This window comes from Colias philodice, chromosome 13 (genome assembly GCF_061535455.1).
Source record: "Colias philodice isolate Cphi_HAF_F1 chromosome 13, ilColPhil1 Martin Lab GWU primary, whole genome shotgun sequence".
Lineage (NCBI taxonomy): Eukaryota > Metazoa > Arthropoda > Insecta > Lepidoptera > Pieridae > Colias > Colias philodice.
Genome location: NC_143098.1, coordinates 3189605 through 3207163, shown reverse-complemented (window position 1 = coordinate 3207163; position 17559 = coordinate 3189605). Strand labels below are relative to the sequence as shown.

Here is a 17559-nt window from a genome sequence, read left to right as displayed (position 1 = left end):
GCCGGCGACTGTCGTGTGGGAACAGAGTCATACTAGAACTATTGATACATATTTTTTTTTAATCCTGTCCGGTGACGTGCCGTGACGGTGACTGATGTGTGTGAGTGCACCCTAAGTAATGTCCGGCCGCAGTCGTTGTTTCAATTAGCGGTCGTGTCGTCGGTCGGACGCGGCCACCGCCCGCCACCGCCCGCCACTGCCCGCCACTGCGCCCGCTAAACCAACACTGCCAATCGGGGAGCTCTCCACACACACGTACATTTTATACATTCCGCTTCACGTAATGAGCATCATTTTAACATTCCTACTTTCCAATCCATGCATTAAATCAGTTAAACAATCGTATTGAGCTTTAACGAGCGAAAGCAATTATGCGGTTAACATCCGGCGTTAAAACCGTGCCGCAGGATTGTCCCGGATTAAAGGGTTCTTGCTCGCGTACGCTACAAGGATTAAATTGATATGTGCGACTTCCACTCGTTTATCCGTGTAAAGGGTCGCCGTATGATCCCTTTTATTAGAATTGGGGACGTAATCGACCGCGTATGTCTTATTGTTGTCTACGTGGGGACATAAATGTGTTTCAGTTTTATTATGTCCCAACGTCGACTGCACAGTCGAGAGCCGTTAAGAGAGTAGCGATTTATTTCCCTCGTAATAACCACGATTATATTTTCAAAGTCGAGCAGATTTGTGCAAAAAATTTCGTGCCAAAAAATTGCAAACGAATTATGGGACGCGACCACTCCCCACACCGACATCATTTATTATGTAGTTAACTGGTGGCGGTAAATGACTTGGCTTTACGCTTTTTTAAATTTATTATACATGACAACATTTCTAGCCTTATGTTAATTGGCATGCTTAACCAATCACTTTAATCCTCTCTAAGCGTATATTAAATAAACTAAAGACAAAGTAATTCTCCGTCAGTTATTTCATTAAAAATAACATGATGAAAAAACACAGTAATAAAAAGACAACAAAATCAAATTGAGGACTAACTTCTAAGTAATAATAACATGGAAGTTCAGTGAGCGAGGGCGGTCGGAGAGTTATCCATTTACAGCGAGTTAGTCGTTTTATTTTCTTTTATCCGTTTCACCGAACACTCGACGCTGAGCAGAGACGCATTCCCGTCTGAACCCCGCCGTAAAATAGACGCGAAATGTGATAAATGGGAAACTCTTTTTACTGCCGAGCTCGGCCATGTTACGGTTAGGCCTGTCTTCGCTAGGCTCTCAGACCGTCTTATCAACTTTCCGTGCAGTACCGCTCAATTTTCCGTGCCCACATAAAAGCTTGCCTTCTCCCCTCAAGTAATAGAATTGTGAAAAATAAAGTCCCCTTTTATCCATGCTCTTTGCTCCTTATTCAATAATGAAGTAAGCGTTACAGGGACACGAATTAGTCTATAAAATATATCACATCATTATAAAGTTCAATGTACTTTAAATATTATTAAAGCGGCGACATTATGACCTAAAACAATTAATAGGTTGTTCGCTGAGGTTATTCGAATAAATTATACATAAGTTTTATAGTTTTGGTCCTTTGATTTGCTTACATGGTAAACAATTTAGACGATCATCTATCCTTCTTACAAAGAAGTTGTGTCGCAAAATACATAAGATGATCCTTCTGCAGGGTTTAACGCTGCTTCAAGACGCTGGCACGTCAGATGACAGCGGGCGAGCCTCGGAACGACTGACTGGCAGTTCCGTGGCGCCTCGCGATCCTGACTCCTCCCGTGATCGTCTTAGTGACGTACGTATATTCATCGCGCCACCAGCACACATGTGGCACATATCACCCAGCCCGTCTGTGTACAAACATCCATTCCATCCAAACTTTATCATTAGCGTTTTCGTGTTGTGCCCACAAATATTATTTATCTGTTTCTTGTGTCCGTCGTAAATCTTACCACACTTGCGTCCGATACGACAGTGCATGTTAATTAACACTCACTCAATGTTGTGGATGTTTTATTTGTTAGACTCTTAGATGATTTCATACGTAAATCTACTCTTTAGTTGCTAGTTCCCGTCTCTCCCGTTAAATATTAATGCCGTTATAAATCATTTGAAAAATGCGCACAAGGATTTATAGCAGTCTGTTATGATGATCCGGTATAAAAATTCAATGTCGCGAGATTAACGGAACAAAAATAAAATAAAGTGGGGTCGAACGTTGAACGTTTGCGCGCTATCTCGGATGTATCGGCGACAAATAACAACACAATGTCAATTTGAGGGAGAGACGGGACAGACGTTACCTCCCCTTGTCACTCCAATCCACTCACATATTCGCTTTCTCTTTCCTGCCTACAGGCCAGTAGCCGCTGTAGTTCCGGAAAAGGCTATATCGTGAGTATAATCATTGTTGTCCTTAAGTTTACAAATCTCTGTCATGCCTTCGGACAGTTGACTGCGCTTTTTATCTAAGTAATTACGTGTGTTAGCCACCAAGCATGCCAGTTATTTATCTTTTATTTTCTTATGTCTTCATAAAAGTTAACAAAACCCATCTGACGTGTCAATCATTGTTGCGGAACAGCCGTCGCTTACACATTGAACACATTCGTAAACATTCAAGTAAATTCGGTTATGAAACTCCATTAGGAGAGAGATTTAAGGTGAAAGCTATAATTTTCGATTACCGTGTGCAAATTTACCCCGATCACGCAAAACACATAGTCCCCATTCGATATTCGGCGCGTATCGCTGCTAAATCACAAGATTTGTCGAGGCGGTGCCGTACCGTACTACATAACATTAAGCCGGGTATCCACTTAGGTTCGCCGTGGATTGCGAACAATGTGTGCTCCGCGAACGTGAACGTGTATAGTGTACACACTTAGGCTGCAACATCAGTGCTCCTGTCGGAGCGCTATTTTCCGCGCTCCGGTCTCCAGTAGACACACGACAGACGGTCGGTGCAAACATGCCGCCTCCAGAATAAGTAGGAAGTGCAGCTTATATTTTGATACATTATATTGTGATGGAATACAAACAACCTCCTCGATTTTGGCAAGGTAATATGAATAAGGGAAGAAGAAATAATGAAATAATGCATATATTCATCATTTCATCGGACCACTACATGTTCGCGAACTTAACAAACACACGCTCGCGTCCACGAACAAACTGCGCTCCCCTTTGAGTTCGCGCAAAAAACCGCTTCCGGAGCGCTCCGCCGTGCTCCGAGCGTGCTCCAGTCGCGCTCCGCGATCACGACGTATCCATTATGTTTGGTTTGCGGAGCGGGCGCGTTCGCAAACCACGGCGAACCTAAGTGGATACCCGGCTTTACCTCACCGTCCTGAATACTTCATGTTCTGTATTTATTTGAAAATGTAATATCTCAGCCTGATCCCTTGTTTCCCGGCGCGATCTCACTTCGTAAATATTGTATGGATTATTTGTCGATATCCGACTCGGCGATAGTCTTTTTCTTCTATTGAACTCTTTCAATATTTATACTGAGATTGATATTATGTTTACGAAAGAATGAATGTTATATTTGTTTGTAACAAAGATACACGTGTATTAACTTGAGGGATATTGGACTTATATTATGTGGTTTATTTGACAATAAAGCTATTTGCATGAAAATATTACATTGGCGTGTATTTCGATTACTATTAACTCTTTATAACAAAGTATTACCGACTCGGTCGGTACAGTTAATCTCATATAAATGCATTTAAATAAACTAGCATGCATGCCAGCTTGTCATCAGCGATATAATGCATGTTTTTCTCTTCTTTATTGTTAAGCGAAGTCATCAACTTACTTATCATACCTTTTCTCTTTACAGTGTGATAGTGAAGGCGAAGATGACAAGGCAAGTATCTTTAAAATTTCTCTTGTTAAAACTTTAGCTATCTCCGTGGTGTTTACGATACACGTAAATTAATTAAACGAGTCTCCCAACTCCGTGAAAGTTTTAAGAAGTTGAAACCGGGCAGAAAATAAATGTCCGTGCAATGTGAGCTGACAAGTTGCTCCTTGTCGGCTTATTACACTGGACTCGGCTTTCAGTGATTAATCTCCGGGGAGACGAGCGGAGCACCTGTTTACAAATTGTTTACTCCATTCTACTAATTGGATTTTTGTCACGTACAATTTATTTAAAACTGTCGTTCCACGAGCGTATCGCCAGCAAATTAGTCGGCGGGTCAGAGCCGTCGAGCGAATGTGCAGTCGAGGGGTGGTAGCGAGTTTCGCTTTGTGCGTCCGTACATGCTGTAGGGGCTTAACTAACTCGTCAACAGGTTGTGAAATGCGATTCAAAAGCGGCTAGAGTTGAACACGGAAAGCTTTGCCGCGTGTCGACTGTCGACGTAGCAAAGGGCCCTGATTACGCGTCGCTACTCTGTTTCGTAATTACAAGATTGGAGCCGACGCGAAGTGCCCGTAATTAAGTACATTATATTACACCTTTAGCGTCGCGCTGAACGAGGCTCGTATTAATAAAATCACCGGCCCTATTACAATTGATTTGTAGGATAATTGAACCGTTTCGCATTGTGAAACTTGTAATTAACTTAGCGGTAATATAACAGCTGTATAAATTAAACGGCGGAGATTATCGCTGTTAGGGTTTACGCGCGTGTAATCTAATTCTAGCTACCAAGGTTAATGAAGTTTTAAACGCATTCTTAACAATAATTGCGGAGTTAGCGAGATCTTCGAGCAATCTCGATCGACTTGGTATGTGCCGTTGCGTTAAATTGAGTATCAGTTACTAACAAAACTTGCACGATATATAGCAATCGATTACATTGTTTTATAATTGTTTAATCTGATATGTCTGCTATGAGCAAGAAATAAATGATTTTAATAAGAAGGTTTGAGGTATTATGTAAATTAAAAAAATTGTCAGCTCAACATTAAGTACCCACTAGAGAGGACGGGATGAAAACAATATCACTACATCCGTCGTTGTATAAACAGATGCGGCTTAAGTACAAATGGGAATAACCACAAACACAGTCGACGCCCATTGAAATCCAAGAGCTTTGGAGTGATAGCATTGTTCGCAGGCGCTTGCAATCCGGTTCCGACCACGTACCTCTTAATCTAATTACGTCTGGCCGCTTCGCTGCCCCCAAACACCACCCACTTTGTACTGAATCGACTTTCCTCTGCTGAAATTTGAAGTAAATACTCGTTTGACCACTGCTGCTAAATGCTGGACAGTGATATTAGGAATACTTATAAGTTATAAATATGATCATTGAGTATTAGGTATTCTTCATTATTATTCGTATAATTTGCTGATATTGTTTTCTAGTTTTATTTTATAGGAATATTATATAACATAGGAAATATTTTTAAAGATAAGACTATTTTTATTAGTTGTTGACAAAAAAAATATGTTTGAGTAAACAGCTTTTAAAAAAACATCTCTATAATTTTAGATAACTAAAGTTATTCTAAGGCCACCATTTATTTGTTTTTAAATTTGATAAATTAACTTTTAATGCTAATTTATGTGGCTAGTTTTTTGTTAGACTAATATTTGCGCATGTATAATAATAATTGGATTAAGTATGTTAATATATTCACGTATAATCAATTAAATGAAATCTAAAATAGCAAAAAATATGTCGGAGTCGGTTTTGCGTAAATATAAATAAATGAATTAATTAAACATTTCCATAACCATACTATAACGATTATGATCGTTTGTCGTGAACATTGTACAATGTACATACATGATTGTCCCTTAAGAGGGCGTATAAAGCCAGATAATTCTACGATTAAGCCTCGCCCATTACGCGCCATGCCGCGCGCCCTCACAATACCCTCATACACCCGGCTCATCCAACGTACGTAAAGTTCATCGCACGCTAAATTATACACAATATTCTTCGCTCGTTCAACGCGTATTTTCGGTAGTTAGTAGGTATGTTGTCTAAAATAATTGTATAAAACAGTGAAGTTGAAATCATCACAAATTATGTAATATGTCTTTTTATTATTATTTGTTTATAATTATTAATGATAATCTATACATATTATAAAACAGTAAAAAAACTGTCTGTATGTAATATATAAAAAAAAACAATATTAGGGAAACAGTATAGAGCACGAATCCGTAAAAAAAGTCTGTCGAAATAGCGAGTATAGATACTATTTTTAAATAAACATACGCAGTCGACGACACACATTCCTCCAGAACTTTATTTTGATTAATTTGGTTATAGTCCATTGAATGAGTCCCTCCAAGGGGGGTCTAGAGTGCGTGAGTTAGTAACGTAAGATGTTTCTTCGGAAACATGTCAAGAGTCCCTAGGTAATAAACATACTAAAACCCCGGGCCACTAGGAGGAGCCCCGGAGTGGGGGGAGGGGGGAAATGGGTCCATTTTTTCATTTTTCGCTTAAATCTCAAAAACGATACATGTTAGAGAAAAACTTTCAAGGAAAAATTGAAAGGCCATAAAATTATCTACAAGTTGTACCTGAATCATTTTTTCCTATATCCTACCGTTTCTGAGTTATACGCAGTAAAACATGATTTTGGCTCAAACAATTTCAACATCAATCGATCAAAAAATATTTCTTTCTTCCAAAAAACTCAAATGTGCAACTTGTGACCAGTACTGATAGATTGCTCTTAATTAGTTCTATAATTGGTAAAATAAACACATTCCTCCATGGAAGCCTTTAGGAGGAATCGATTGTCAAAATATTATATTAGGGCAGTTTGAGTTACTGAACTTGATCTTTTTATTTTTTTCTTCCAAAAAACTCAAAAGTGCAACTTGTGACCGGTACAGATAGATTGCTCATAATTAGGTCTATCATTGCTAAAAATACCAGATTCCACCACGGAGGCGTTTACGGGGAATTGAATTTTATCAGGGTAGTTACGATACATGAACTTTTTATTTTTTTTCTTCCAAAAAGCTCAAAAGTGCAACTTGTGACCGGTACAGATAGATTGCTCATAATTAGGTCTATCATTGATAAAAATACCAAATTCCACCATGGAGGCGTTTACGGGGAATTGAATTTTATTAGGGTAGTTAGTTAAAAAGTTCATGTATCGTAACTACCCTAATAAAATTCAATACCTCCTAAAGGCCTCCATGGTGGAATCTGGTTTTTTTATCAATGATAGACCTAATTATGAGCAATCTATCGGTACCGGTCACAAGTTGCACTTTTGAGTTTTTTTGGAAGAAAAAAAATAAAAAGTTCAAGTATCGTATCTACCCGTATAAAATTCAATTCGCCGTAAACGCCTCCATGGTGGAATCTAGTATTTTTATCAATGATAGACCTAATTATGAGCAATCTATCTGTACCGGTCACAAGTTGCACTTTTGAGTTTTTTGGAAGAAAAAAATAAAAAGATCAAGGTCAGTAACTCAAACTACCCTAATATAGTATTTTGACAATCGATTCCTCCTAAAGGCTTCCATGGAGGAATGTGTTTATTTTACCAATTATAGACCTAATTAAGAGCAATCTAACAGTACCAGTCACAAGTTGCACTTTTGAGTTTTTTGGAAGAAAGAAATATTTTTTGATCGATTGATGTGGAAATTGTTTGAGCCAAAATCATGTTTTACTGCGTATAACTCAGAAACGGTAGGATATAGGAAAAAATGATTCAGGTACAACTTGTAGATAATTTTATGGCCTTTCAACTTTTCCTTGAAAGTTTTTCTCTAACATGTACCGTTTTTGAGATTTAAGCGAAAAATGAAAAAATGGACCCATTTTCCCCCTCCCCCCACTCCGGGGCTCCTCCTAGTGGCCCGGGGTTTTAGTATGTTTATTACCTAGGGACTCTTGACATGTTTCCGAAGAAACATCTTACGTTACTAACTCACGCACTCTAGAACTTTTTATTCAATGGACTATTAGATTGTACGACATTTTTCGACTCAGCAATTATTCTAAAAATAAAAATAAAAATTATCCTTTATAAAATATTACAAAGTTCTTCGAAATTTACGTATTATTTTATCGAGAGCTGGTAACTTTAGCAGGTACCTTTCTGGAGTATTTTTTTCTGCGTGGCAATAGTCAGTAGACACAGGTAGAGAGTGAGGGTCCACATTTTCCAAATTTAAAATTGTTCTGTGAAATTAGTAAATTACTTTCAAACAGGGTCAATTAAACAAATATAAATTATTCAAAGTCAAAATAGCGAGTATAGATAGTATTTTTAAATAAACATACACAGTCGACGATACACATTCCCCCAGAACTTTGTTTTTATCAAATTCGTTAGATTGTACAATATTTTTCGACTCTGCAATTATTCTGAAAATAAAAATAAATATTATCCTTGATTAATAAAAAAATAAAATATTATTTGAAAACTAGTTATTATTTTGTTCATATTAACAAATTTCTTCGGAATTTCTTCGAAATTTGTTGTATTATTTTATCGAGAGACGACTAAAAACATGTGATTCAACACTAGCTGATGCCCGCGACTTCGTTCGCGTGAACTTTAGACGTGAACAGCTAGGAGAATTTATTTAGAGTAGGTGTAATTTATATATAATGGTATACTTAGTTTGTTTGAGCTCCTAGGGTATGTTCCAGACCTTGGAATTTTTTAATTAAAATACCCATTAGACTGAACATTTTTTTTAAGACTTCATTCCTATAAATGTGTAGCTGGGCTCTTATGGGTCTATATCAGATGTTCCAGATCTTTGATTTTTTTTAATCAACAGAAAATTTCCATCAGACGCAACAATTTTTGTTGACGTCACTCCTATAAATGTTAGAGTGTGATCTCAGGGTCCCTCATCATACATTCTAGATCTTCGAATTTGCATATTTATATTGCCCAGATAATACCTACACAACAAAATAACTTTCATTCAAAGCCGTCCAATAGTTCCGGAGATTGGCGTGTACAAACAAACAGACACATAGAGTTTTTTTAGGATTTACGGGAACAAACCTATCCAATGTCCTTTCTCAGGTCTCAAGCTATCTCTGTATCAAAGTTAGAGCTTAGAGAGCCAGACATACATACAGACAAACAGACAAAAATTCTATAAACTATGTACCTATATTTTTGGCTCCTATATCGATTGAAAATCACGCCCCAAGTAGGTAACCGTAAAAATATTCAATGTACAGTTTTGACTTTCGTACAATTTTTTTTTATACCTATGTGATTGTAATATTATTATCTATAGTCTGTCCACTATAAGAATTGCTTTTTGACAGCTCGACGGGTGATACCAGAAGTGATGTTCAAAAGATTATCGATTGTGATACCATTTCAATTATAAATTCAAAATATTATCATAAATCGAATCAGGTACGTAAATAATAATTACAACGTAAACGTACTAATAAGATATGTAATAATAAGACCACATATCTATGCATTGTATGTTAAAACTAAACTAAACTAATATTTTATTATTTATTGGTTTCTATCTTACAATTTGGTTGTCTTTACGTTTAAATTATATAACATAATAGAAGAGTTTTTCTGTATCGGATATATTTTACAGAGTATTTCTATCGATTATTTTAATCTATCGACCCATCATTGAATAATTCTGTGTAGGCATCACTAAGTGGGCGGGACCTGTCCATGAAGTACGATAATTATTTGTATGACATTTTAACATAGACAATACAATTAAACATAGGCGTGAAGCTGTCAAAAAGCAAATAATATAATGGACAGAGTATAATACAGATTGTAAATATATATAATGTGTAGTTACTATTCACAACCTGTATTGGTTATTTACTGGAGCAAACATAGGAATCTACCTATAGTAATACTATAATATATATATATAATAATATTATAAAACATTCCCGATTTGATTGATTGCATTTGCAAGGCGACCGTAGGAATTAGGTAGGTACCTACATAACTAAGTATAAAAAGTGTCTTTGTAAATTGTAGGTACCCACTATGAATGTAGGTATCTATAAATATCGTCGCATGAATACTCAACTCGCGGAAACGAATTTACAGAATTTACACAAATAATAATATCCAAACTCGCCTGGATAAACTTTCTCAAATGAATCTATAGTTTAGGTGGTCTGTTGCGGTTCTGCATCAGGTGTTTCAGTTTTCAAAATAAATTATTATTTTATATTTCCCGGATAATATAATAGTACCTACACAACAAAATAACTTTCATTCAAATCCGTCCAGTAGTTCCGGAGATTAGCGTGTACAAACAAACAGACAAACACAGACAGTTTTTTTTATTTACGGGATAAAACTCATCCTATGACCTTTCTCAGGTCTCAAGCTATATCTGCACCAAAATTAGAGCCCAGACATACATACAGACAGACATACAAAAATTCTAAAAACTATATTTATGTATAGATATGTACTACATATTACTATGTAATACAGATTATGAATATATTATATATATACATATACATATGTATATTATAAAAAAATACCTATTCAATGTAAGTACAGTTTTGACTTTCGTACTGTTGTTTACCATTTTCAACAAATCAATATTCGGCGTAATTATAAAACACGGCGCAGCAATTTTAGCGTGGTCTACTCGTCTCAACGGAGCGATAGCGTCTGATGTATGAAATAGAATTATGTTTTTAGCTCCCGGAACGTGCGATGGAAGATGATTTCTTGCGTAATTAAAAATATAGTAAGCGCCAAAAGTGTTTTATCGTGATTAAACCAAAACTAAAAGTAATTACACAAAATGCTCTGACAAATATCTTGCAAATGTTTTAATATAATTGTTTATGAAAAAAAAATCATAATAAGTATTACCATGTCCAGTAAAAAACGTAAAAGTGTGAAATTTAGAGGTAACTTCGTGAATTTTTTCTATCGAGTCAATTTCAATATTTTATGTTTTTGATCTGACAATATAATCGAAAATATCATCAAGTTTTACATATATTTTATTTTTTATATTTGGTCTTGAATATTACACGTATCAACTAAAAGTTGATTGGTGATTTGACTTTATACGCGCCCTTAAATATGCAACGTCTACATTGGGCGTACGGCGCTTCCGATATTAATATTAAACTTAATCGGGCTGGAAGTTGAGTGGCACAGTAATGCCGGTAAATGGATCTGAGGAGAAATTCGAAATCAGTGCCGGCTCCGCTGTTGTGCCGTGTCGATTAATTAAATTATCCTGAGAGAATTTGACGCCGTTGCGGGTGAATCTCTTGAGCTTTGATCAACCCGCCCACTATGTAGTGTGTGCTCGCATTCGCCATTGTTAACGTTAACAGACGGGATATACGTTTAATTGCGATTATTATTATCTGCTCTTGATGTAATAATGTTGTACCTTAAATTGCCTTGAAGAAAAATCAATTAGTGTGACACTAACAAATTATAGAAAATTTTGCGCCGACCCAATAATTTTGCGGCTCTTAAAGAAGGCTGTACATTTTTTACAACCCATTAAAGTTGACATTTAAAGACGCATCGCAATAATGACGACACATTATTAGCACATAATAAAAACTATACAGACGTTAAACATGAGTACACAGACGAACATGACATAAATTGATGGTAATGCGATTGATATTGTAGCGAACGAGACGCGAAGTAATACTTCGATAATAACAAAACGTACAGCTCGCTTTCACTTTCACTTGTTACATCCTTGTTAAAATGTTATGTGACCTTTGTTCTGTGTATGTTTCTTGTTGGACCTGCCAACGCTAATAATACTACATAGGTACTTTGTTAAGTTTTATTTCAATTGTATCGTATCTACCACAATAAGTTTACAAATTCACAGGATACAACGTACTAATTCTGATTAAATCCAAAAGTTAATTGTTTTATGTATTAATAAAGCAATTTATAAACTGGATCGCGAATTTCACACCTTCAATATAACGAGCCCCGAACCGTAACGCTCTTTGAAAATAATAGACTAGTTACAATAATTCATAACATTGCAAGCATTCCTGTCAGGAATAGTTTAAAACTGGATCACGTTGGGTGGTCCACATAGCATCGAATGCAAACAATACACGAAATTGTGCGTTATTTTTTACATTTTTGCGGTTACCGTTGGGCGAAATTTTCATAGTTGTTGATGTGCATTGATCTTTCAGTTTAGTATTTGTGTAAAACGGCATTCGAAATATTTTGATATTGTACATTGAATTTTTATTTGTATTTTTTTTAGTGTGCTTTGTATTTCATTTGATTGTACATTGTTGTTTTCGTTATTTACGGCAGACACAAAATATTCGATCCTGAATACATACAATTGAGTATTAGTTACCTAGGTAAAGGCGGATAAAAGAGAATTTTTCCGATCGAAAGCTCGTTTATGCGGCCACACTTAGCGGTGGAACACTAACTAGATCCGATTCAACTCCGGCTATTTACACTCGGAGTTCAATTATTCCTCTACTTTGATATGCAAATCCGCCCGCGTTTGGGTAATTACGTAGACGCTTCCCGGGTATCGCTGCAAACGTCAGTTTGCGCTCTGCATTAATTTATTTGACTTCCTCATTCTCGTGAATATGTTCGGTACGTTGAATAGTTCTATTGTTCGGCGGTACGATTTTTGTTGATTCTGCTTTAGCATTAAGTAGTTCTACTCGCGATTGTTCGAGTTAAGTGAACAAGCTGCTGATAACTCTTTGTGATATAATCCATGTGACGTATAAAATCACACAATGGAACACTTGAGCGCTATTGATATAAATTTTGCTTTTTATATTATTAAAATCTGTTTCTGAAATATGAAGCTCCTTTGTCTTATTATTTTTTCAAATAGCGTAATCGGAATTCGCAGAAAAATATTTCTTTTTGTTTCGAATATCCTGAAATACAAACTGAGATTAATCCGAGCGGATCTATTTATCTTCTTAGAAATATGAAAAGTATTTTGATACAATTTGTTTATCTCCGTCATCGCAGTACGAGAGTATTAAATTAAGGTAACCATTATAATTTTTGACATGTAATTTAAGCCTTTAATCCCGTACGGAAGTCATTGTTGAAATAACATACGTACAATGTAGCACACACTAACGATACTTAGTCCCGCTAATCCGTAGCTCTGCTCCACGTTCAATTACCAAAGCTCAGCTCGAACCTTTGATTACGTGTACGGTCAAGATGCGAGTCTGTACCGCATTTAGTTGACTACGCTATTAGCCGAGGTAACGGGGACTGGCAACAGGCAATGAGGGTCCGACCACCCTGTCCGACCGCAGCCCGTAGGCGCAAGTTGTTTGTGAATAATTGCTTACGACCCGCCTGCCCACAGACAAGCGGAGGTATTACATTTGCGATTGTACTTTTTGTGAATCTATTGTTTTTGAGACATTTATATTAATGTGTGGTTTAGGTTGTAAATTATACAATTTACAATTCATGTAAATGTCATTTATGTATAGTGGACACTGGACGTTATTATTAGTAGATATTTTCTATGAATGTTCGTCGCTGCCTCCACTAACTTTGTGATTGGGTGAGGTCTTTGTTTAATCCTATATAAATAGTTCCAGATCTATTTCTTCGTTTAAAACGTGTAATGTATATTGTTTAGACAAGTTATTATGTCTGTACATTACAAATTCATAAGTTCACAGAACTTACAACAAGGATCGACAATCAATGTTATTTCGTTGTTCTTCGTATTTGTATAGCAGAGCCTCGCAGGTCATGTCTCTAGGGACGAATACGTCTAGCTGTATTCAAGCAAAATTATCAATCTGTCTCTCGTAAAATTTCTTTCTACCTTCGCAATTTATCGTCTCGGTATTTCATGATAAAAAGTACTACATAGTCTTTCTTATTAAATAAAGAAACTTAAATACAGAAACTAGGCGATTATTAGATATGGATATATTAAAACAATTGCGCAGCGCACAAAGGTTTCCAACAGTGAATTCCATCATCATACATCAAGCTGGTATCACTTCTGGTCGATTAGATCGTTCGTACAAAGGTGAACGCAATCTGCCGAGGGGAAGACACATTAATAGAACATGAATATTCGCCTGACAGCCTCTGTCTGCTCTCTTTATGGGCATGCGAGTTGTTTAAATCGATTTTAATCAACGGTCTCTGAAGAACCAAGTGGAATTATAACGTTCGATCGCTGGATGCAGCGCCATCTATCGAGTCCTAAAGTTGCTTACGGATGTATGAATTATGATAGATAGAAAATGTTTTAGGGAGAGGATTTATGTTAAATGCAAAGCTTTCATTTTACTATAATATTCAATTCTTGTAAAAGACGCTCATTATTGCCTGGAAAATATATAACAACCTCTCTAATCTACATTCTACATGTAAATTAATGAGGTTATTAAAACACAACTCTATCTTTAAATATTTAAACATTTTCAGTACTAGTATAAACACATAAACATTTCATTCTGCAATCTAAAGTTAAAATACAAATTGTCTGAGTATATAAATAAAAGCGAATTCAAAACGGTTCCCGCTCTCACGTACACTAATTACTTTGAAATTCCACATCTAATAGAACTTAACGTTTAAAAGTTAAATCGTTTCGAAAGAAATATTTCCCGACGCTGCACTGACGGCCGCCTCTTGCCAGGATTTACCTTACGCAAACCTGCCTCAGTTAATTGAAAGAGCTTCTTTCATTTACTGTAATATTTTATGGCGTGGAGTCTGGGTGTGTTGGGAGTTGGCGGTTTCACTCTAACTCGTAACAATTTTTCCTTAGCGCTCTCTCGACCGCCAGCCACTTAAGACTCTTTATAATACTCAAAGCAACGAGAAAATAATTTAATCTCCACCGCTGATTTTGTATTTAAACTGCTTTTCAACGGTTTTTTAAACGCCGCTACCGATGCACTTCTTTCAGCTCTCCTCCGTCTTGATCATTATTATCGTTGACGCCTTCGTTCTTAAGACATACTTATGTCGAGTAAGAAGACGTAAATGCAAATAGAACGAGTTTACATTTGTATAAAGACGTGCAATTAGTGTTAAACTTAGGGAGTTAATACGGTAGCGGCGTGCCGACGTGAACCGTAATAAATTGCCCACGCCCGCGAACACTGCCGCAGCCGAGATAAGGGTCATCGCGACACCATCAACCACCGCTATATTGTACAATCCTAATGATCAACAACATAAACGCCCCACACGATCCACGAACATTTTACGACACCACACACCCATTACACGCAATCTTGCGCCTTTCCCCCGCACCTTATTTCCCTTTCATAACGTATGAAATGTTCTTCAAATAACTTTTATAAATTACAATAAACTATGTACGTAACTACGTGATTAACATAATGTTTCTGGAATGTTCCACTTTTGTCTTGTAAACGAGCATAAAGTGAAAGAACAAATTGCGAGTTTCCCCAGTATTTTCCTCGCTCGGAAAAATATATGTTTTATTAAAGCTCGGCATTTCCGAGAGCGAAGCAACCCTCCAGGCGAGGGTGGCGGGAGTGGAACGGTCGTGAGAGTGGATCGGCGGCGCGCCAGTGTATAACAGACAGTAGAAGGATATAAAACATATTTACGCGCCTATAAAGTACTCTCGTACGTTCGCTATCCACCATTTTCTTTGTTCCTCGCTCGCAGCCAATGATAATGCTTTCTCCCATTCGGTTAAACTTATTTCGTTTCCGTCTCATCTGGATTTTCTTCAGCACTTTTATTTATAACCCGAGTGGTGAAACATAACGGCCTAATATAAATGGTTTTTGATAGCGGCTTATATTTTATGACCCTACACGTACGTTACGGCTGATTTTCTTTATCCTACAGTTTTACGCGTCGAACATCATAAAGGTTCATCATGCTCCGCGAATAGATTTATTTGAAGTATGATAAATATTTTATAACATCGCATCGCCCGCATAAAAGATGCACGGAGTTGAAATTTAAAATATTGTAGACATTTCATATTGCAGTTTGCGCAGTCGAGAAAGTACACAACCGATCGTGTTATATTAAAGTTAGCGAACAGAAAGAGGAGAGCTCTTGACGCTATTCAAAACGAGTAGAACGGAAGCCAGAGCGTTAACAGTAAAGCGAGGAGCGTCTTAATCTTGTGCGACAGTACGGCTCAGAGCTGAAACCCCTTGCGTAGGTGAGAGGGTGTAATAACAAGCCTCCCTACGCCCGCTACACCGCCCCTTCATCTCCCGCAAGCTTGCTCGCTTGAAAACTTCTGAGATTCGTATTATACTGTCGCGCTAACCGGGTCGACTTGAATAAGACCTTGCTTAAATGAAGCAAATTGTAATTTTAATAACTTAATGGGGCTTCATGAATTCATGTAGCCTCATTCTTCATAATGTTGAACCGAGCCGCTTATTACTCAGTATTCTTTATTGGCATTTAATTATATTCTTCTACGTGATTAAGCTTATTTATCAGATCGCTGCGTTCATTCAAATTAATTATATTGAATGTTATAATTTGCTCTTAATCCATGGATCTACTTTGCAATTATAATGAAATTAGGATTGAAAAAACTTTGCGATCTGGACTATTAACATTTAATAGACCTAAATGATGTTTCATAGATTTTAATCAAACGTTTTCTCATGGATAAATATAAAACAACCTGTTATATTCACATGTCGACTCGAAAGTCCTTGACGTCCAATATCCTGTACGTCGATGTGAAAAATCGCATCGATTTCTGTGAGAAAAATATTTTGGTTGAATGGCGGGCTGGCCAAAGTTTCGTCGTCAAAGGGCCGTAATTATCCGTAGCACTCGACGCTGAGGTCGAGATATCTCTCGACAGATCAGCGGCTCACTCGGGATGCACTCTGCGATTCCGTTTGTCACGGCGCCCGACTGCGGTGCGCTCTCTGATAAACGGATGTCAACGTGCTTTGAGTACGAAACGCCTTCAGCCTTATTCAGCGCTGCAATCTCTGCGCTTCACATTTGTGACGTTCTAACGTGCCCGGCACGCGTGTACGTAGCTCGTGTTGCAGTTTATTCACAGGTGGTTTTTGTATATATCAGTAGGAAACTTAAAGTACGGCTTTAACCGGATTTTTTTTATTTATTTTACTATTGCAGCAAAAAAGTTAAGGAATTGTTATAAACGCGAAAATAAACTTGGCATTCCGTAAATCTTTTTCTTGCGTGAAAAAATCTGCAAAATCACCATTTTCTGACGTATTTGGTTTGCTAATTAGTCATAGTGAATTAGTGACACAATTAACTGAAGAAGTGAATAAGAAATGCGGCCACTCGCAGGGCCGCCTGCAGTGTAATTAGCCAATCGCAAAGTTCACATGCCCAAGAAAGATGCCGACGATCCACATAAGGCCCGTAATTTATTCGACGGTAGCCTTTGTTCTTTCATTAATTTCAAATTATCTAGTATAATTATTTTCATGCCTCCGAGCGTTGCTTTTGTAGCGATAAATCTAAAAGTTTATAATCACAGGAACAACTTCACGGCGATTAATAAAATACAATAATGTAAATGGACAAACTCGAGTTACTACAATAAGGTTTCGCTTTCCAAGTTACGACGCCCATTATTTATTACGAAAATCATTCAGGGTCGTTAGTGGCGATCACGAAAAGACGACGA

The 17559-nt window shown here is 37.0% G+C and overlaps 1 protein-coding gene across 1 annotated transcript in view; it reads left to right on the top strand.

The window, feature by feature from the left end:
• Window positions 1-17559, top strand: part of tay (tay bridge kinase) — a 64829-nt gene that overhangs the window by 21373 nt on the left and 25897 nt on the right. Inside the window, exons 3-5 of the mRNA XM_089702220.1 lie at window positions 1648-1767; window positions 2331-2366; window positions 3820-3846. Coding sequence (XP_089558346.1) covers window positions 1648-1767; window positions 2331-2366; window positions 3820-3846 — 183 coding nt within the window. The remainder of the gene's footprint in view (window positions 1-1647; window positions 1768-2330; window positions 2367-3819; window positions 3847-17559) is intronic.